Raw genomic sequence first — 23,368 nt, 5'->3', positions numbered from 1 at the left:
AAAAATTAGGCTCCTAATGAAAAAAAGATAAAAATAAAACATTTTTTCGAATATTGATAGCTACTTTTGTGTCACATTTGCTTTATTATTTTAGTTAAAATTCTTTCTTTAAATTCTCAGTCAAAATTATTGCTAATTAAAGATTTGTGTCTTTTAACCATTAGGCCACAGATAATTTCCAGAATTTATCCGATCTATCTTAATAAGCCTGTTTCCTATCCGATACTGCGTTTCCATCACGTCTTTAGATAATATTGATTGTAACAAATTGTAAGCATTCTTTATCAAGAAGGTCTGATTTCCCAATAGCCACTAAAAAAAGCAGAAGAGAAAAGACGGAGATGTAAAATAAATACCAATAATTTATTTTGTTAACGACAATATTTTTTACTTTGACATTTAAAAAAAAATCTTAAACGAATAGAATAACCTATGATAGAAGCGCATTTAAAAATAAGTATAATTAATTGTATCTAGGCGACGTCTTAATGACTTTTGGTTGATCTTAAAAAGTACTTAATGAGTAATATATTTAACAGTTTTTTAATTATTGTAATACAATTACTAAAATGTGACAATAGTTTATTATGTATATAAAATTAACGGTTTATTGTAATTTCCAGATACGGCTGGCCAATGTTCTTGGCGTAGTTGGCACGGACGTTTCAGTAGATCAAATTAAGAAACTTGTTCCACCTTACAAGGTAAATATTATTTCGTAAATTTGATGCAGGCTTAATAATAAAACATAATAAACTTGGTCATAAATTACTTATGTGCGATAATATTTACTTGCCCATTGAAGAATACATTTGTTATGACAAATATGGTACATGGGCGATCTCTTCGCTTTGTCATTTCTTTTTCTATACCACGTCATCGGACAGTTTTGTTTACAACAAGTTCTGTATAGCGGCTGACCTAATAAGACTATTCCTCGGCATATCTCGAAAATGGTTCGTCGTATGACTTAGGGGTAAAAAAAATTATCGGGTAAATCGGTCATGAAGAATATATATGGAAAATATTTTAATTTTCTAAAAATTACTACCAGAAGGCAAAACTGCCATTTTAAACTTGAAAATTGCATTTTCTTTAAATTTCGCATAATAACTTAAATTTTGTATAAGTTTTTTAATAAATATGGTGGTCGGCGTTCAATTGATCGATTTTTTTAAACTTAGTCTCGTTAAAAAGATCATTTCTTGGGCAATAATAATTGATCAAAATATAGTTAATTTAGATGAATCCCTTCTCCGCCCGGGGGCTTGTACCATAATCTGATACCATAACCCAAAAGCCTAAAAAAATCAAAACACCTCCAGGGACCCGCATCTTAGCGTGCCTAGAATAAATAGACATAATTAATTAAGTCGGGTTTCTACCTTATTATTTATTATAATAGATTACATGCCAATTGGCATCACCTTCCCATCTGAATTAGAGAGCACATGCACGGATCCCAGATATGCAAGGTGTCAGATGGATCAATCTTTGTGGAAACCTAACTGAACTATTAACTTCTGAACTATTTATTGTTGGTTAAGTTGTACTGTAATTGATTCGGGAACTAGAATACATCACAGTCTTCACTGAACTGGTTAAAAAGTATTTTCTTTTAATTTCAGTCACCTAATGCTCTCGATCAAATTATTTTTGTGGTTGATATGATGAACAGTCTGCACTTCTCCCATTTCACATTGCCTTCGAATCTTTTGTTCTAAATCTTTATATTTAACGATCTTTTCATTTTATTTCGGCATTCAGTTGTTGTTCGGGATAGCAATATCAATAAGAGTTATTTTCCTAAAATTGATTGCTTACTTGTCGACCTCTAAAGCCGGCCTCACACGACTGGTATACTTGGCCAATATTTGTCACTGGCGAATACTTTCCATGTCGTGTGAGTGGTTTACTTGTACAATTATTGGTGACTGGTGAGTACTGGTCAGAGTCCCGGCGTCTGTCGGTAAAATTATCATCAGTTAAAGGGATTACCATTATTGGTATACTTGACCAGTTCATGCATTTCTATACTTGTGGTTGCGCTTACACGAGCTGTAGTATGCCTGTGCCTTTCGGCGTCGTCATACTAAATAGTGTGTATTCTAATGTTGTAGGGAGTAGGTCTGTAGGTCTAGAAACTGCGTTCTTTTTTGCGTTTGACATTTGAAAATGGAGCGGAAATGAACATGGAAATTTTTTAGGTTAATTTAACCTATCTTAACTTCTTAATATCTATCTGGTGACGCTAATTTGATAACCTGTCAATTGTCAAAAAAAATGACAACTTCCAGGTTGTCCAATTAGCGTCACCAGATAGATAGTGAAAAGTTAAGAATGTTAAAGTGTTATGAATGAATGTTAAGAAATGTGAAATCCATTTTGCTCTATCTTAAACAGATTTTGCTCTATGATCTCTAAAAGATTAAAAATGGGCTATTTTTAACAGCTGTATTTTTGGAAAGAAAAGACCTTTAATATGATGTATCACTCGACCCCCTTTCTGTTTAAGATTTTAGGGGTGTATCTCACCCTGTCTAAGGTGCTGTAGAAAGGGACGAGATAATATGCTTATTTTTGTTCCTCCTTTATTATACAGAAAGTGTTTTCAGCTTTTTTTTTATTTAGTTTTTTTTCCTAAGATATGGCCATTTCAAGTTTTCAAATTGTCACCCTGTATATATGTACTCGTATATGATTACAACAGTCTCTCTTTTTTAATGAAGTGGTACCTTTTACGTAACTACTTACCTTTCTCGACTTCTATTTAAAGATACCATCCACCATCTTCTCTTCTTAATTTGTTTTTTTTTTAAATTTTAAATAACACCCACTCATAACCACAAACGCTGCAGCAGCTACGACATTTTCAGAACAAACTCTATTCATGATGGCCGACACTCATATAACACCTACATCAACTACCACCAACATCAACAAACAATGCACACGTCGTGTGAACGCCATGGCTTGTGTATTGCCGTGTTGAGCTGAGATACTTGCCAAGTATACCAGTATTGGTGTACTTGTCAAGTACACCAGTCGTGTGAGGCCGGCTTAAGTACAGTGCGGGCCAGTACAAATTGTATTCGTTATTTTTAAGTATCGGTTCCGCAGAATGCTTGTAATATGTTAGCTTATCTGTTGGCAGAAGGTTTAGTTTTCCTATTAGATCTTGACGGAGAATTTTCGCTACTAGATCGTGTCGCTCTTTAGATTGTGTGTGTTGACGCAAATGTCTGATAACCTCCCGTAAAATATTGCACGGATTGCGATGTTTTATATCAGTACATACGGCTGCCAGACTGTAAGAAGAAGATTGTATTTGTTGATAACGTACGACAAATGTCAAATAGTTTGTTGAAATGACTTGGTCTTGTATATCCCCTGAAAATTCTTCAGTTTCAGGGAAAGGCTGCCCCGAGATCAACAAGTAGGTTGACGGTGCAGTATCGATAATGTATGATTTCGTTAACGTGCCTCCCCTGTAGTGATTTCCTCCTCGATACTGTGATGGGTATGAACTTAAAGCTCCCAAAATTTAAGCCAACATGTTAAGTCAACTGCTTCAGACACTGCTCAATGCATTTCAGATGTTAGCTTTCCTTAAAAAGAATTATCGTTAAGTTAAGTTAGAAATTTGCTGATCTAGTTACATATTTGCTATATCTGTCATTCCTCTTCCCTCCAAAATTCGTGGCAATGTGCTTCGCTTAACAGTACTTGATGCAAAATAAAGGATATTAATCTACGTAAATTTAGCATTTTTGTTTATTAAAACTATTTTTTTGTAAAAGAAAATCCTTCTGAGATAAAGAGACTCAATTGAAAAAAAGAAATTGAAAAAGTGAATTTTCAGGGAACTGATTTTTTCTTAAATCGAAAAGAACCTCTACGACCAATTTATTTATAGCAATTGAATATTCTTCTGCTTTATCTTTTAGCTTTAAATAGAGTTATATTCATGACCCTCGATAATATCTAGGGTGCGCTGCGTTTAAAAGAAAAGATTAGAGATAGCTCTTTTTTAGCAACTTTTTTAACAAAAAATTTACTAGCTTTTCAAAAGCGTATTTTTGGACGTAATTTACAATTTTCTTCTTCGTAGAGTTGTTTTTGCTCTTCACTGTTTAGACTTTGACGCTTTATATAGGCATACTATTTATAAAACATACCTATGTCACCTACGAAAACCAATTTTGTCCTCAGACACCCGGAGTTTATCGGGCTATAATCCACCAAAAGCTTTTTTAATTTAAGAATTGCCATGTTTCCTGTGTTCAGGTATTTATAGACGACTCTCTGGTCTAATAACTGGATCATTATTGTATTGTCGATTGCAATATTCTTCTTGGCTTGTACTTTTCCTTTTATAAAAAAGGGTTTTGCACGTTTGTCGCTTTCAAATTTCATGCTGTCATCGCTTAATTCTTTTGTGAGTGCCAGTTGTTTTATCAGTTTTTTACTGATTCTTTTGGTAATTTCAGATGGTCTACGTATGGCAGTTTATTTTCTTTTTCTCTTATTTGCTTTAACATCCTGTGTTTGTTCTGTTCAAAAGGGAGCTGAACAGTGCTAGACAGAACAATAGTGGAGGCAAAGAGTCTTCTTAGCAGATACTACTTTTTTAATGATGAAAACATACATGTAAAAAGTGCCGGAGTTGTTGGTATTATTGTTAGGATCTGCTATCAGATAACGATCAGTGATTTATTTTCTCATATGTTTGATAATGAAGGTGATGAGGATCATGCGTGTTCTGTAGATGTTTGTAAATGACAGCTTCAGTAATCTAAGTGTACGGGACTTTGTGGAAAGCTTTCCTGTGGTCTATACAGGGTCTTGTTTCTAGAACTTTTTCTTGCTTTTCTTACAGTACTTTTGTAAAATTTTGTGTTTCTGAATTTTCCTGACACATCCTTTTTGTTCAAACAGTTTGTTGTTTTTTAGGTGTTACTGTAGTCGTTCAGACATCTTTGTGATGAGTTTGTATATGTTCTTTAGGCAGTTTGTTAATATAGTTCTTAGCTTGCTCGGTTTTCTCATCTTTAGGAATTAGGTAAGTTCTTAGTTTTGTCAGCTTTTTTGGTGTTTCCTTTCTTTCGGTCATTGTTTCCATTAGCAGTCGTAAGTATTACTGCTACTATCTAGGAAACTGAGGTATTATGCCCGGTGGGTTGTCCGCAGATTCTTTTATAATAGTTTTCTCCTGCGTTTGCTAATGGTTGGATTATTGTGTTGAACTTTTTTGTCAAGATACGATTATAGAATTTATCTGTGTTCTAGATAAACAGTTTGTTCTATCTATATTAGATTGATCTTGCTAAGGATCTCTTAAATCTGCGTGTCTTGGCCGATATATTTTGTTTTAGTTGTTCAGAAATGTTAGAATGATCTTTGTTATTTTTTAATCTTGTATTTGCTTAACAGTTCTTCGTTTTATATGCTCATTTTAAGGGTGAGATTATGTTAAAGCGATTCTTTGGGACGTGACAGGTCTTTTCTTAATTTAGTGATTTGGCTTTGTATTCTGCTCTTTCAGGATGGTCGTTCCATGGCTTTCGCACGGTTTTCTTAATATTGCAACTGTAAGTAACACTTGTAGCTTCCGTCGCATAGCTAAGTTTGTTTAGTCTAGTGGTGCAAGTAAGTTCCTCTGCTTACTTGTTAAGCATTTCTTGGACAGCTTTGTTGTCTAAACATATTTGCTCTTCTCCGTTATGTTGTTATGATTTGCTATTCTCTATAATGGAATACCATTTTTGCTCTCGGTTCTTGGTTTTGTTTTTAGTAGACGTATAGATTTACAGACCGGAATAATTTAATAATGATTTATTAATTTTGTCAGCGTTGGTGTATAGCTAAGGACTTTAGATAGTGAGGACCTGAGACGTCTTAAGTCCCTTATCGGATGAGACAAATTGTTACTATTAAATATTTTATGCCAAGCGGCAATCGCACTCTTCCCTAAAGAAAGGAGAGTAATCGCTTATTCCAGATATCTCAGATATCAGAAGGATTAAGCTCTAATGGAGTATTTTTCATGTTATTGGACTTTGCTTCTTAATTTTATTTACAAATAATACACAAGAACTAAAATTACATGATATGTTTTATAAACTAGTTGACATTTTCTGCGTTTCAATGAACTTTCTGATTATTCGAGATGTGGATAATAGGGTCGACTTCTGCATTAGCTTATAGATGCTTTTCTTAAGGTTAAGCAGTTTTATGTTTTCGATCAGACTTTTTGGTAATACTCCTGTTGTTTACACAATTATGGGAATGGTCCACACTTCTTTCATTTCCCATTGTCTTTGTATCTGGTGTGCTAGATCCATGTACTTTCATTATTTTTATTATGTTTCGCTCTTAGGTTGTTATTATTAGGAATAGGGCCCTACATCAATAAGGCTTGTCTTCCTAAAAATTATATGGATTAGTATTAGATTAGGCTTATTGTTACTTACTCGTTGGTCTGTAAGTACAGTGCGATTCCAATACAATCTGTGTTGCTCATTTTGAAGAACTGGTTTCGGCTTATACTTATAATATAGTACCTTGGATGCTGATAAGAGGTTTAGTTTTTTCGCGAGCTGTTGATGCAGTATCTTTGCAACTAGATTATGCGGTTCTTTATATTCCGTCGTTGCAAACGTTGGATATCCACCGGTAACATGCTGAATGGACTCCGTCGTCTCACATCCTTACATATATCTAACACTTCGTACCGTCGGGTCTCTACCAGGGATAAATTTTAAATAATTTCTTGTTGCTCCGAAGTCAACCAATAGTTTACGCTTCTATGTCGACCTCAGACCTCTTACAAAACCTCGTGAACTTACCTTTCATGTAGTGGTTTTTCCATCCAAGCTAGCATTTTTTCTTGCGCGGTGCTATGTGAAACCTCCAGTAGGGCTCCGCCAGCAGTCATAATAAATGAATGCATGTATTAAAGTGGACCCTATAAGAATAAAGTTACGTAAGATAAAAATAAACAACCAAGACGAAACGCCTACTTATAAGTGTTACTGGCACATATACGAAATTTAATATATGTATTATTAAGTAAATGCCCGACCTATTACATCGAAATGTTACAGCGTTACTCGTACGCCACCATTCGCCCCCGGACTATAAGCAATCGAATGACCTCAGTTCGTCGCGCTGTTTCTCGTGCTCGTGCGTCGACCCGTACTTCGGAGAAAATCGTGTGGCTCTCCGAAGTTTCTGAGGAATTGGAGATGATTCGATGGTTGCTGGTACAATATAATATAAAGGAGAATTGTTTGGCATGGAAAATTTATTAATCAAACAACGTACCGCAAAATTTACTCACACCGCGCTTAGTATTTTATGTTCGCTTGTCGTTCGTAGTGGTTGTAAAATCTTGTTTTTCGTGCGTCAAGAGATACTATTTGTCATAAAATTGACAAATCAAATTAGTGTTAAAGAAGAATGGAGCGCTGGCTTAAAGGTGTTGCAAAAAATGTGGTTCGCTTGGATAATGTGTCAAATTCAAATCAAGGTGATATGACGGCGTCAAGTTCTAGTTTTATGGTTTTAAATTCAAGTAGTAAAACATCTAATGATACAGTGGTATTTCGTATGTATGACGAATCATACATTAATCTCGGATTTGTTGATTCCAACGGCTTACCTCTTGTGCAGCAAACTCCTTCCTAATAGTTCGATGGTACCTGCTAAGATGCGCCGACATTTAGAAACTGTACATCCGGACTTCAAAAACAAAAACTATGACGTATGCGACTCAGACTGTGAATGAAAAGGCCACGGAGGCATCGTATTTCGTTAGTTACCGCATTGCGCAAGCAGGAGAAGCGCACACTATCGCTGAGAAGCTAATAAAACCATGTGTGGTAGACATAACAAAATGTATGCTCGACAAAAAAACTGTAAAGCATCTTTCTACAGGGCCGCTTTCGAACGATACAGTTACGCGCCGAATTGGGGATATCGCAGCAAACATAAAACAAGAACTGGTTTCACGGCTTCAAAATAACAAATTCGTCTTGCAAATACATGAGTGGACTGATGTTGCTGGACTGGCCATCTTGCTTGTAATTGTGCGATATTTATATAAATATTCACTCGAAGAAGACTTGCTTATGTGCTTATCGCTGCCTACTAACACAACCGGAGAAGATTTAACACGATTAACATATTTGTACACGATATTTGTACCGATGGAGCCAAGGCAATGACAGGTAGAACAGCAGGAGCAATATCACGAATAAAAATAAAAGCGCCAAATTGTAGTTCCAGCCACTGCATCCTGCATAGACAATCACTCGCGGTTAAAAAAATGCCACCAAATCTAAAATTGGTTCTTGATGAGTCAGTAAAAATAATTAATTTTGTCAAGTTACGTCCACTACAATCCTGATTGTTCTCAATATTATGTGAAGATTATGGTAGCGATCATAAAACACTATTGCTCCATACTGAAGTGAGATGGCTGTCTCGGGGTAAAAATTTGACAAGGCTTTTTGAACTAAGAACAGAATTAGAAGCTTTTCTTACAGATGTTTCTTTTAATTTACAAGACCGTATGTCCGATAAAAGCTGGTTATTCAGACTAACATTTTTAGCAGACATGTTTGGAAAACCTAACCAATTAAACCTGTCACTACAAGGAATACAGACAACAGTTTTCAATGCTAACAACAAAATAACTGCCTGTAAAAGAAAATTAGATTTTTGGATTACTTGTTTTGGTAAGAGAGAAATCGAAAGCTTTTCATGGCTAAGTGAGTTCCTTAGTCACCATAGTCTTAGTGATACAGAAATATTTGAAAATTAAATATTTGTTGAATTGGTGCAATATGTCAATGATCTGCAAGGGACTTTTGAAATTTACTTTCCTAGAACAGAATACAAAACTGAAAATAAACTCATGGATTCAAAACCCTTTTTCATCTAAATTGCAGCCTAAAAATATGTCAAATCAGATCTATGAATCATTTTTAGAAATGACATCGGATACAAGCATGGAATCATTGTTCAAAACAATTTCACTAAATGATTTTTGGTGCAGGGTTCGTGATGATAATTCACAACTTGCCACAAAAGCTTTGAATGTTCTTCTGCAGTTCCCAACAATGTATTTGTGTGAAACGGGATTTTCAGCATATAGAGCTACAAAAACAAAATACCGCAATAGACTGGATGCCGAACCAGACATAAGAACTCAACTTTCTTCTATCAAGCCTGACATTACTCAGTTGATAAGGAATAAAAAACAATTACATGCCTCGAATTAAATGAACTTAGTGTTATCATTTGCTTACTAACTCACTTCTTACTGTATCTATCTTTTTTTGTAAGATTATTAATAAACAATTCACATATAACTGCTTTTGCTTTTAGTTTAGAGTTTAGGGTTCCGTTAAAAATTTAGTTTTTTAAAAGGGTTCCGTCACGAAAAAAGTTTGAGTAACACTGGTATATGGGTAGCTCAGGCTCCTGGAGTTTGGTGTTGACGCATCTGCTTTACATGCGGCACAACGAATGTCTGATTTTCAATAAATCCGGATCTTGAGTGTTTTGGCAGTCCTTGGACAAGAGGAAATATGTAACTCCTGTTAAAAAATTAGGCACAGTTGATTATTAGATGAAGCTGTTTAAGTGTCTTAACTGTAAGAATACAATCATATATAATTAAATTGGCAGCATTAAGAAAAATAGTCAATTTGCGGGAAGAGTTAACTGTAGGAAGCTGATCTTGTTAAGGGGTTTGTGCCTTCATACTCTGCCCTTCTGAACTTTATTATGACTTCTAGTAATGGTGTCTAGTCTGGTGGGTCTAAGTTTTCTTCCGCTTCTGTTCTCCCTTGTTCGTCTTAAATTATTTTATTTCTATTTCAAAATTAGGCTTTCATTAAGGTTATCTACTGCTTGATGTCCTAAAATAGAAAACAGCCCTTTTTTGTAAATAAACTAATCTCTTCAGAAATCACACTTGTCGATTTTTAACATGATTTTTAAAATTAGTTTAGATAAAAGCATCTATTTGGTTTTACATCGTGGGCGGCGTAAAAACTAATAAAAACATTAATTTTGTTAGATAGCCCATTTTGATTACTTCGAGCTACCTAATGTACCACTGAAATGCAAAGATATTGAAAACTTGAATCGCAAAAAGGTAATTTTCTGTATGACCTCATAGAAAGAAATCCCATAAAATGATTTGATTGATCTGGCGATCTTTGGGGCCATTCAATGGCAGATCTTCTTCCCAATGATCTTGGATACCCTTTATTTAGGTAATATTGAACAAAATGTATAATGTCGTGTGGCACTTCGTTCTATTTTTAATTGTAACTATTTTTGGTTAACCAGTATGGATATCCTAATAGTTCTAAATACAGTTCACGAATTCGATTTCTTTAAGTAAGGAGAGTGGATTAAAGATGTGATCGCCAAAAATGTGAAATTATTGAATTTTTATGAATGTTGAGTACTTGAGAAATTTTGGTATTGAAATCCGATAAACATCATACAAATAATATAATTTAGCGTGCACTTTACTATGGGCTTTTAAAATACTAAAAATATTAGATACAGTTTTCAATTTGTACGTGCCAATTGAGAAAGTATCTGTATAAACTTGCACTAAGACCATATTTGCGAATATTCGTTTTTTAACGGATTTTTGCGTATTTTACTGGACAATCTAAGTATTAAAATAACAAGTTCCACGACATCCTCTATTTCATTCAATTCACGTAGAAATATTTTTTAATTATTTAATTTATTAAGTATTTACCTTAAATTTTAGTAGTTTATTTTCCGATATTTCAGCTTGGGGTAAATGGATATTCATTCATAGTGGATAATAATGGTCATGTCCTTTATCATCCTAATTTAAAAGCACTGGTAAGTAATAATCATTGTATCCAAATTTAAAAGAATGATATATTTTTTTTTAATTTTAGAAAAATAGTGACCAGTATGAACAAACCCTTAAGCCTCAATACCTCTCAGTTGATCTTTCGGAAGTTGAACTGATAGAAAACGAAAGCGGTCCTCGAGAGAACCATAGTGCTCTACTCGATGTAAGTTTACAAAACATCTTAAAAAAAATAATAATATTGATATATGTATTTATTTAATTAAAGCTCCGACAAGACATGATTAATCAAAAAGAAGGAGAAACTGAGCTTACTTTAAAAGTGCACTATGATGAAATGGTAAGTTCTACATTTATAATAATTATTTTCTTTTTAAGACAAAATATCGTTTTTTTGTTATTAAAACTCTTATATATATAGCTATAGGGATCTAGTAAATTTAACCAACAAGAATTTGAACATCATTTAACACAACTTCTATGATTTTAATTTTTTCAATCTCAAGATATTAATCACAAAATTTACTTTTTTTACACTTTTACTGCAATATTTTGATCATGTATCATGCTTTACTTAAAAGAGCACGAACAATAAAAAAATAACTGTGGTTGACTAAAGAAATTAAAACTTTGATGAGAGGAGAGATCAAGTATATCAAGATAGTAAGTATAGAGCTTCTCGCAATAGTAGTCTAACGGTTGTTCGCTTAAGAAAAAATCATATATCACTCAGGCCTCGAGCGAAAACAAAGATCATTAAAAAATACTGTGGTCTTCCTTTAGTGACGTCAATTTAATGAATAAAATATTTTTGATATTCCAGCATTTAAGTCATGTTAACAAAAAAAAATCAGTACTTTTTATCAGTTAACAAAATTGATCATAACACCGGAAATTTTCCAGTGTTACGCTACAAATAAGTAGAATAAATCATTTGATTTCTCGTTTAATATGGCAACTACAGGACAAGTTCAAAGGCAATATAGGAACTAAAATCAAATGCTAGTGGAATTGATCCAAGTAAATATAAATTTAATAAAGTAATGATTTCCTTTTATAATTCCGTATGCAGTGACCGCCTAAAGTTCCGCATAAATTCGGTCAAAATTAGAGACATGATTTTTTGAGAAAACGCTCGGACCATTCGATTTTTATTTTAAGTTGCGCATTATTTGACATAAATTTTTGTATACGTATATCAAGTATTGGTGTTCATAATAATAATGAAAGCTGTAGTTCTATAAAAACTGTTCAGGAAAATGTAGGAATGGGCGATGTAATATCATTACCTGGGATGTTGTCTAAGAGAAATGCTTCCATTGGTGGTCTGATAAACGGCATTATTGAATTGCATAAACTTATTGTTTCTCAGCAATCAACAATTAATAAACTCGTGGAGGAATTACAGAAATTTCAAACATTTAAAAACGACCCTGCTCAACCAACAAATGATAAGATTAAGAATAGTAACTCCATTATAATTTCTGAGATAAATGATAGAAATGAGCGCAAAAATAATATTATGATGTTTAATGTTCAGGAAAGTAATTCTGATGATATGAATAATAGAATTAGTCATGATAAGGAGTTCGTACTTGATGTTCTGTCCAATAAGTTGGGAATAGATCATATTGAGCCCTTTAAGGTCTATAGAATTGGACGTCGTGGAGCCAATAATAAAATGGAATGAAGTTATGGCTTCTTAAGCAGGTGTGAGAGCTGAAGAAAAAGATAAATATTACAAACATTGCAAGAAAAAAGTCACTACATCAGTGGATTGTGAGGCTTGTGGGTCCAGTTACCACCCCAGTTGTGGGCATCAAGCAAAATTAATTAATAGTTTAAATAAAATTTAAAATTGTAAAGTGTGTACTAAAAGTGGGGTTAGAAGAGAAGAAAAGACTGAAATGGATAAAACTGAGGTTGTAAATCTGGTGAGGGCCTTATTTAAAGAGTATCTTGACCCTTTCAAAAAAACTATGCAGCAGGAAATGCATGAAATCAAAAAATCAATTCAATTTATATCAGACTCATTTGATGGGTACAAAGTTCAACTTGAAGAAGTCCTGTGTGATATGAAAAAGCTTAAAGATGAAAATGACGAATTAAAAAAACGTGTGGATGATATGGAATCAAAGCTTAATGCCCAGGAGCAGATAGAAAAAAGAAAAAACTTAGTCGTTGTGGGTATACCAAAACAAGGGGTTGATGATGTCACCACTATGAGGAAGGTAGTGAAAAGTATGAACGTTGGGGCTGATCAGGATATATTAGATTCTTACAGAGTGGGAAAAAAGGTGGATGGTCCGATTGTCCTGAAACTTGGGAGCGAAGAATGTAAACATAAAATTCTAAAGTTTGTCAGGGAAAAAAAGGGCATAAAAACAAATGAATGTGGACTGGATGGTAGAAACAACATATACTTTAATGAGGACTTAACTCACTATAACCAGACATTGTTTAAAAAGACACGAGAATACAGAAAAAATCATAATCTCAAGAGTTCATACTGTGTAAATGGAAAAATATACCTGAGATACAATGAGACTGATCCACCGGTAAGAATTAAACGTCTTGAAGACTTAAAATAGTAAGATCTTGAAGATTAAAACAAACAATAAATATTTAATACTCTTATGTTTAAAGAACTACAAAATAATAGCTTAAATATATTGTATATAAATATACGTAGCTTAAGAAACAAAATGGACGATATAAAGGAAATTTTAAAGCAACAAACCTATATAAACATTCACATATTGGTTTTAACAGAAACATGGATCTATCAAAATGAGACAAAATTTTATAATATTGAAAACTATTCTTCCGTACACAATTGTAGGAATACCCGAGGAGGGGGCACAAGTATTTATTTAAAAAACAATATAGACCATACAGTAAAAGATACATCCTTTGTAAACTTGGAAGAGTGCAATTTTTTGTCAATAACCTTGACTAAACTTAAATGTACTATATGGAGTATATACAGACCACCGAGCAGCAATGCACAAAAATTTATTAGTGAACTGGACAATATCATGGAAAGTGAAAAAAATCCTTGCTTAATTATAGGTGACATAAACATAAACTTATTAATAGATTCTCACATAGTAAATGAATATAAAAATGTAATATCAATCAACGCCTTTGAAATAAAAAATAAGCTAACTATTGACAATGCTACTCGAACAACACAAACAAGTAAAACAATACTAGATCATATCATAGCAAATAAGAACCTACAGTGCAAAATAAAACTAGATGATCATATGGTTTCTGATCATAAAATAATAAAAATAACTCTTAATAGAAAGGTGGAAAAATACAAGAAAGAAAGAATTATTAAATATAAATTAGATTAAGAAAGGTGGACTCAAATGGTGCAAGAAAAACTACATGGAAAAAATAATGGTGTACAATCCTTTCAAGAATTGGCTGAGATTACTGTTAACTTTAAAAACCAATGTTCTAAGAAATATACACTAAAGATTAGATCTGCTAATGATTGGATTACTCCGGAGTTTATAAGAAAATTAAAAATACGGGATGAACTATATATTCGCTGGAAGAGGATCCCAAATGAGTTTACAGAAAGAGAATTTAAGAGCATGAAAAATACAGTAAATAATATGCGAAAGAATTTGCAACAGAAGTATGCTGAGATGAGATTTAAGGCAGTGAGTGGAGATTCTAAGAAGACATGGAGAGTGATTAATAAACTTTATAAGAAAAAGAAAAACAACAATACTAAAATAAAGCAAATTGAGATAGATGGACAAAAAATTACAAACGAAAAACAAATTGTACAGGAGTTTAATCACCATTTTACATCTATAGGAAAAAAACTTGCCCTTAAAATGGAAAAAACTCAAACTACAACATTTATAGAGGAGGAAACAATAAATACCATTTTCTTAGAACCTACAGACTAAAATGAAATAATAAATACAATTTCTGAATTGAAACAAAACAGCTCTCCAGGCCTGAACAAAGTTACCACCAAAGACTTAAAATTAACCCATGTAATAGGAGATATTGTAGTGACAATGGTTAATGGAATATTAGAGACAGGAATTTTTCCAGAAGACTTAAAAACAGCAAATATAATACCAGTGCACAAGAATGGAAAATGTGAGGATCTAAACAACTATAGGCCTATTTCGCTACTGAGTACATTCTCCAAACTAATGGAAAAAATAATTAAGAAACGTATGGCTAGGTTTATAGAACAGAATTTTCAATTCGATGACCAACAATATGGATTTCAAACAAAGAGTAACACCTTGGGAGCTGTCTCGGACCTATTAGAGTATGTGTCAAATGAAATTGATCAACAAAAATATGTTGTAGCTGTCTTTGTCGACCTGCAAAAAGCCTTCGACACTGTTGATATTGAATTGCTGCTAAGTAAAACTAGTAAAATGGGATTTCGAGGCATATGTGGGAGCTTACTAAGGACATATTCAGTAGGTAGGAGACACTACACAACAGTAAACGACCAAAACAGTGAGGCAGAGACTTTAAATGTGGGGGTAGCGCAGGGGTCAGTGCTTGGACCGTTGCTTTACCTATTGTATGTGCATAGCCTAAAATATGCTGGTCTTATGGCTAAGTATTTTATGTTTGCTGATGACACAGTTCTAGTGTTCTCAGCCAAAGGCATTAAAACCCTTGAAAAGGAAATAAATGACTCTTTAGATATATACTATAAGTGGCTGTGTTATAATAGGCTTAGTATAAATGCTACCAAAACTGTCTACATGATTGTAAGTAATAAAAATAAAACAAAATGTGATATTAGTATACATGTAAGCGGCAATAAACTTAAAGAAGTGACAGACTACAAATATTTAGGTTTAAATATAAATAATAAACTTTCATGGAATAATCATATACAAAAAATTATTGACAAAATATCTCCTATGCTTGGTGCTTTGAGAAGGTGCTCTCACATGTTAAATATTAAAACAAAAAAATTACTCTACAACAGCTTTATTGAACCACATTTGAGGTACCTTATAGTATGTTGGGGAAATGTTCCAAATTATTTATTAAATAAAATACAACGAGTGCAAAATAAAGCAGTTAAATTAGTTTATTCTTTAGATTATTACACACCAAGTGATATAATTTATAAAAATACTGGTATTTTAAACATTAATCAATTAAGAACCTATGAACAAATTAAATTTATAAAATGTATACAGTTAAATAATATTAAGACTAGTTTAAAGGGAAAATTATTACAAATTAAAGACTGTCAAAAGTATCAGCTAAGAAATAAAAACATGTTGAGAAATGCATTGGTGCGAACAAAAAAATGTCAGGACTCTCCATTACATAGTGCAATAAGTGTCTTCAATAAAATTCCAGAAACTATTGTGAATCTAAAAAGCTACAAAAGCTCAAGTAATATTGTACTAAATTTATTTAGAATTATGTTCCTAATTTTGTTGTATTTTTTTCTTTTTTTGTTAAGTTTTAGGCCCTGGTGCCAGTTTGTAAACTGTTTTTGGGTCACAAATAAAGTTATTAAAAAAAAAAAAAAAAAAAAAAAAAAAAGTGTGCTTTAATAATACCGAGATTATACAGAAATGTTTGAGAGAGAAAGGGAAATTAGGTGGTAGCAATATAGTAATTAAAATGGATTTCACCAAATTACAGCGTAATGAAATTCGAGAAGTTTATGGAGAATTGGCAAAAAGAAAGGAAAAAGGTGAAGATTTGATAGTTAAATTCACCAATGGGGTTCCATCAATCTCTAAGAGAATTGTACGAGATCCAAAAAACGATTAAGTGATTCCTTGGTAATGTATTATTTTAACGCTGGGGGTATGAGGTCTAAGCTGAAGCATTTGAAGCAAAAAATATCCGCATGCAGTTATGATGTAATTTCGTTGGCTGAAACAAGGTTGTTTCCGGACATTTTGTCATCTGAATTGGAGTTTACGGCACATGTGTATAATGCAATTATACACATATGCCGTAAACTCCAATATGTGCAAAGTATTTAGATGTGATAGAAGTGCCCTAACAAGTGCTAAGAAGGATGGTGGGGGTGTTTTACTCGCTGTGAGAAAGGAGTTAAAACCGCGATTAATTAAACACTCTTGTTCATCGTTAGAGCAAGTTTTTGTTTCTGTACAACTTAATCTTAAGAATATTGTTTTTGGTGTGGTTTATCTGCCGCCAAAATCTGATATGGGTCAATACAGTACTTTCTGTGATACAATACTGGAGATCTTTGAGGCCCATCCAAATTGCTTATTTAGTATTGCAGGAGACTTTAACCTACCTGGCTGCACTTGGTTTAATGAAAATCAAAATCTTAAAGTTACCTTTTCGGATGGGTGTTCGAATGTCGCTCCAGCTTCACTGCTTGGACAGGTATTTAATTACTTAGATGATAAAGAAATGTTTCAGCTACCAAATCCGGGAGGCAGATTTCGTGATCTTTGTTTTTCTAATATTAATGGGTTTTCTGAAATGACGGATGATTTTTTATTGCCGGTGACTGGCTCTCGACACACTCCGTATGAATGTGTCTTTTCAGTACCATATGTCAAGGTCTCTGAAATATTCAGTAAAGTTTTTTGACTTCAAAAATGCTGATTTTGTATCGTTAAATAATTTCCTTGCATCTATCGACTGGTCCTTTATTAACAACACTTCTGATATAAATATTTCCCTAAATAAGTCTTATGACCTTTTGTATGAAGGAATCAGCTATTTTGTGCCTATTAAGTCCTATAATACTGGTAGCTTTCCTGTATGGTTTTCAAGAGAGTTAAAAAGCTTAATTTTACGTAAGAGGATTGCTCATAAGAAGTTTAAGGAGTCTCAATTGCAAAGTGATTACTTGGTTCTCTCTGGGCTTCGGCAGTTTCGGAGTCAGATTGTTAAATCCTAGGTTATTCTGGAAACATGTAAGCAATGTTAAAAAGTCAAATATTATTCCTAAACATATGTTTTTTAATGATGAAACTAGTGATGAGGGTGGTGATACTGTTAATTTATTTGCCAAATATTTATCAAACGTATATTCTGATAAAGCATTTCAAATACGATCAAATTCGATATCAAATTTGTAGAGTTATCTTTAGTAGAGGTTTTTGACAAGATTCTTGGCTTACAGAGCAAGATTTCTGCGGGACCGGATGGCATACCCAGCTTGCTCCTTCGTGAATGTGTATGTACTCTGTCGAAGCCTATTTGCACTTTATTCAATCTGTCTTTAAAGTCGGGAGTATTTTCTTCTTTTTGGAAGAATTCGTATATTACGCCGATATTTAAGTCTGGTAATACTAGTGATGTCAGTAATTATTGGGGAGTTTGTATACAGTTAACCTTGCCTAAACTTTTGGATGCACTTGTAACCAAGCAATTGTCATGGCAATATAAAAGCTTTATTATTAACAGCCAACATGGTTTTCAAAAAGGTCGTTCCACTGTTACTAACTTAATATGTTATGAAGATTATTTGTTTAATGCTTTTGGTAAGGGTTCACAAGTTGATGCTGTTTATACGGATTTTTCGAAGGCGTTCGACAGAGTTAATCATGCGCTTCTACTGGCAAAGCTCCAAGCTTTGGGTCTTGGATCAAATGTTATTTGTTGGCTAAGGGACTACCTACTGGGTAGATCGCAATATATACGGCTTAATAACTTCTTATCTAGCAGCTTTTCTGTGCCATCTGGCGTTTCTCAGGGGTCACATGTGGGTCCGTTGCTTTTTACAATCTTTGTTAATGATATAAGATTATTTGTAAGAAATTGTGAATTTTTATTATTTGCTGATGATTTGAAATTGTTTTTGTCTATTGATTCTAATGTTCAATGTCAATTGTTACAGGATGACTTGCATAATCTCTATGGTGCAACCTTAATGGTTTAGATTTGAATGTTCGGAAGTGTTATTCAATAACTTTTGGAAGAATTCACAATCTTATATTGTGTCTTCTGTCTTCTGTCTCATGCTGAAAAGCTAGTTCAGAAAGCGTATAGAAATCTAGGATTTATAACTAGATGCAGTCAAGACTTCTCATGCTCTATCTATAAAGTTCTGTACTGTTCGTTAGTCCGTTCTGGTTTGGAGTATGCTAGTCCCGTATGGTCTCCATTTTATAAATCGCATATTGAAAATATTGAGAAAGTCCAAAATAAATTCTTAAGAAATTGTTCTTTTGAACTTAAGGTTCCATTAGCTAATGGTCATACTGATTACAAGTCGGTCATGTCAGTTCTCTCTTTGGACCCACTTGAGTTAAGGCGTAATAATTCAGACTTGTGTTTTATTTTTATATTAATATCTGGCATGACTGATTATAATTATCTTTTAAATAGGCTGAATTTTCGGGCGCAAAAATTGACTAGACTGAAAAAACTCTTCTATGTAGATTTTGATAGTAGTTCTTATGGACAGCATAATCCTATAACCAGAATGCAACGTTCTTTCGATAGGTATAGTCTTGACTTGCACGTTTCTTTTAGCAGTTTTAGGAGTTCTCTTAAATTAATTAATTAATTAGTGACTCGTTACTTTAATAGGTTTCTTTAAATTAATTTGTAACTTTGATTGATTTATATCTTACTATTATCTAGCTTAAGTTGTATTATTATTAGTATCTTTTGCGTTATTTTATTTTTGTAAAATTGGTGGATACCGTTAAATAAATAAATAAAAAAATATACATGGTGGAACAAAAAAATATGAGGTCATCGGTCATTTTTTTAAATGGAATGCTATATTTTTTATTAAATATATGAAATATAGGCGAAATTCCAAGCAAGTCTCGTATAACACACCTTATTTTAACACGCTCACTACACAACTGTTTCCGAAATATTTACATTTAAATAAGAAAACAAATAAGTACGTCTATTTACAAAACTGCCAATTGTTTCTATTTCCATGGTTGCACTTGTAAAAAATCTCAATTTTCGAATGTCACTGTTAGTTCGATATTAATAGTTTTTATGAGGATAAATTATGGCTAATTTAACGGCTAATTTCTCAATCCACAGTTAGTAGAATAGAGCACAAATTCAGAACTTCAGGTCATGTTAGGGATTTGCCAAGATCAGGTCGTCCAAAAATTTCTGAAGAAACAAAATTAAACGTTCTGCTCTCACTGAAACTTCACAAATTTCAATTGATAATAATATAGCCGGAACCTCAGTAAGACGCATCTTAAAGGCAAATGAATACCACCCTTATAAAATTAGACTAATACACGAATCTGATCGAAGAAACCGATTTTGCGAGCCAATGATGAACATTTGCAATAATAACCGTCAGTTTGTGTTACGAGTTTTGTTTTCGGATGAAGCAACTTTTTGTTCAAACGGTGTCGTAAATTGGCAAAATTGTCGGTACTGGTCAGTGTCAAATCCACACTGGGCAACTGAGGGTCATACACAGTACCGTAAATCTATTAATGTTTGGGCTGGTATCGTGGAAAATAAAGTAATAGGGCTATACTTTTTCGAAGAAAACTTAACAGGACAACGCTATTTGAATTTTTCTTCAAGAAGATCTTATTCCTGCTTTGGCTGCCCTATACCCAGACGAACAAGACCCTGCTGTCTCGACAGATAATTTGTGGTTTCAGCAAGACGGCGCAACGCCACACATATACACCGTAATTCTTGGATACAGTGTTCCCAGGAAGATGGATAGGACGAAGAGGGCCAATAGCCAAAGCTTGCTTTCTGCCAAGAAGTAAATGAGGATCAGTTGAACACTTGATACATTAATAAGAGTTTTCACAGTTTATAACATTTTATGCTCCATTTTATCCTAATTTGTAAATAGACGTACTTACTTGCTTTCTTGTTGGTTAAATGTAAATATTTCTGAAACAGTTGAGTTTTGAGATAAGGTGTGTTATACGAAACTTGCTTGGAATTTCGCCTATATTTCATAAATGTAATAAAAAATATAGCATTCAATTTAAAAAAATGACGTCATATCTTTTGTTCCACCCTGTATACAAAAGTTTATGTGAAATAATGCGCAAACTAAAATAAAAATTGATAAGTTCGAGCGTTTTCTCAAAAAATAATGTCTCTAATTTTTATCGAATTTATGCAGAACTTTAGGCGGTCACTGTATAACTCGTCAGCATAATCAATGTCAGTATTAAACACAATTATTTTCCTTCCAATTAGAAATGTGGCTTGGTAAAACAATTACCAAAAATTCAAAATCTAGTTCAACACTCTGATCTACGTCCTATAAGAATGCTGTTAGTAATATCAGAAGTTTTTGATAAAACACTTTATGAACATGTATTTTATTTTTTTATTAATGACTCAATTACAAATTCAAAGCAATCAAATTTTCGTTCATAAAACAGCATCTGCTCAGCATCAGCTCAAGTATAGTCGATTTATTCTCACTAAATGGCCAGAAAAACGATGAAATTGTGCCGACGATAAGACCAATAGACCGGGGTCAGTTTTAAACCTACTTTTTTCCCAGAATTATCTTGAGATCGCGGTACATCGGCAACATACTATGCCGCGGTGGATTTGCAAAGAGAGACCGCCCGATGGAGGTGTGCGTCGGCATGGGTCCTCAATAGCACATCAATCCTCATGCCCATGCAAAAAAATTCCTTTAATATTTTAATATTTAGATTATTCTAAAACAGTGGCGCAGTATTAAGTTACATCGTGACTTAAATAGACATATAATAGATATAGAAAAAACGTGGTTTGATACGCATGACGTAGATAAATACGGTTGGGTTGATAATTCTACGAATTATCAATCAACCGAAAATCAATCTAATCGAACGCGTAATTAAAACAGAAAACGAATATACGATTTTACATAATCCCGACATAATAATTCGGCCTGCCGATGACGATTCTAGTTCTGAAGAGAGTCTCTTAAAATATTAAATATTTGTAAGTATATATATATCTAAGTGTCTTATAATAATATTGTCAACGCATAAATAGAAAATTGAAAAGGTTGTGGACTGTATTTGAAAATTGTAAGTAATTGCTAATGCAAGTAAGAAAATTGTAAAAACGTATGTACCACACTACTCAAATGGACACTTACCGAATAAGACAGATGTGGTCTTCTTAACGAGGATCCCCTTAGTTGCAGTCCAGGCTCACCACCATCACACAATAGTTTTAAACTGAAAATTAATTAAATTGTTTGAACAATTGTAACAATTGACTTAGTACCGACGCCAAAAATTTACTTGTTTCCACCGTCGTTGCTCTCGTACAAGTGCTTCGACCTTGCATAACGTGCCCAGATAATGGGAGAAAAATCTGGTACATATTCCGCGCGAAATGGAGTAAAATTTGAAATTAATGATGCATTAACAAATATATTAGGTGAATTTTTAAACCACATTGTATTTTAACTTAAACTTAATATCTGGAGAATGATCTCTTTCTTTAAAATACCTAATTATTTAGATTCCTAACACAAAATATTGTAAAACGTTAAAACCATAACCCATGTAAGCTATACAACAATACAGCTTAATAGTATTAATTCTGAATCGGTTAAACCAAAAAACAAATCTAGAACTGATAAAGATTTAATCAGATCAAAACATTCAAAGTTTACTTTGTTAGTAAAACTATTATAAAAAAAACTGAACTGAAAATATTAAGATTTTTTTATTATATTATGCAGCTGCCTTATAACAACAGCACGCCTCTGACGGTGGCAGAGTTCAATATATTTTTTTGCGGTGGCTTAATATTTGGCTCCTTTAAGTAAGAATAAAAGGACCATAACTGACGACATTCCAATTGGGATGAAAATAGAATTATTGTAATGGCTATATATTTAAATAATAACTATTTTAACTCAAGATATCGACGCAGACAGGGTGAGGATGCTTATGAGCATTAGGTATACATAAATCAAAAGAAAAAAATTCTAACTAAAACTTAAAACAATAAACTCTATAGTAAATAACGATATATGAAGTAAAAATAAACTTAGCTTTTATACATTATTAACAACTTAGCTATTTTTTTTTAAACATTTTTACTGCAAAATATGCAATGTTTTTCATATGAGGTGCAGGTAGGTCCATGAACCCATCTTTCACATTTTGCAAATTTCATCCAGTCTGCAGCGGTTGACTGGCCATACTTTTCTAAACAACCATTAAGAAATCATCATCATTTGCTAATAATGACTACTGGTTTTTAACTAATTTACGTTTAACACTATTAAAAGCCCTCTCTTTAGGGACTTAAGACTTTAGAATAAAAAAGAAACAAGTCTTTGTTGCTTTTCGTTTTGTTTTTTACCTCTTTAGCTGTAAGATCTTCTTTTTTCTCTAAAATATTGATAGAGCTGACAAGGTCTTGAACAGACAATTTTTTTCCTTTTGCATTCCATGAAGTTTCTTTGAACAATCTTTAGAGCTCAAAGAGATCTTGCAAAATCTTTGAACTAGCTAATATTAGATTGTGCCTTATCCTAGTTGATTGAGAAGGACCATC

General features: G+C 33.1%; 1 protein-coding gene and 1 long non-coding RNA gene across 2 annotated transcripts in view; one reads left to right on the top strand and one right to left on the bottom strand.

The window, feature by feature from the left end:
* The window catches only part of LOC126748352 (voltage-dependent calcium channel subunit alpha-2/delta-4), a 167,730-nt gene that overhangs the window by 74,915 nt on the left and 69,447 nt on the right, over positions 1 to 23,368 (top strand). The window contains exons 10-13 of the mRNA XM_050457517.1: positions 624 to 704; positions 10,828 to 10,902; positions 10,962 to 11,081; positions 11,145 to 11,216. Of these exons, the coding sequence (XP_050313474.1) occupies positions 624 to 704; positions 10,828 to 10,902; positions 10,962 to 11,081; positions 11,145 to 11,216 (348 nt within the window). The remainder of the gene's footprint in view (positions 1 to 623; positions 705 to 10,827; positions 10,903 to 10,961; positions 11,082 to 11,144; positions 11,217 to 23,368) is intronic.
* Positions 6,183 to 22,102, bottom strand: LOC126748353 (uncharacterized). The gene is made up of 3 exons (XR_007664704.1): positions 21,951 to 22,102; positions 6,849 to 6,967; positions 6,183 to 6,744 (listed from the first exon to the last, which is right to left on the bottom strand). It is a non-coding gene; the product is annotated as an uncharacterized LOC126748353 (long non-coding RNA).

The sequence above is a fragment of the Anthonomus grandis genome, chromosome 22 (genome assembly GCF_022605725.1).
Source record: "Anthonomus grandis grandis chromosome 22, icAntGran1.3, whole genome shotgun sequence".
NCBI classification, from domain to species: Eukaryota; Metazoa; Arthropoda; class Insecta; order Coleoptera; family Curculionidae; genus Anthonomus; species Anthonomus grandis.
Note: the sequence above shows the minus strand (reverse complement) of the source record. Positions and strands in the feature narration are given on the sequence as shown.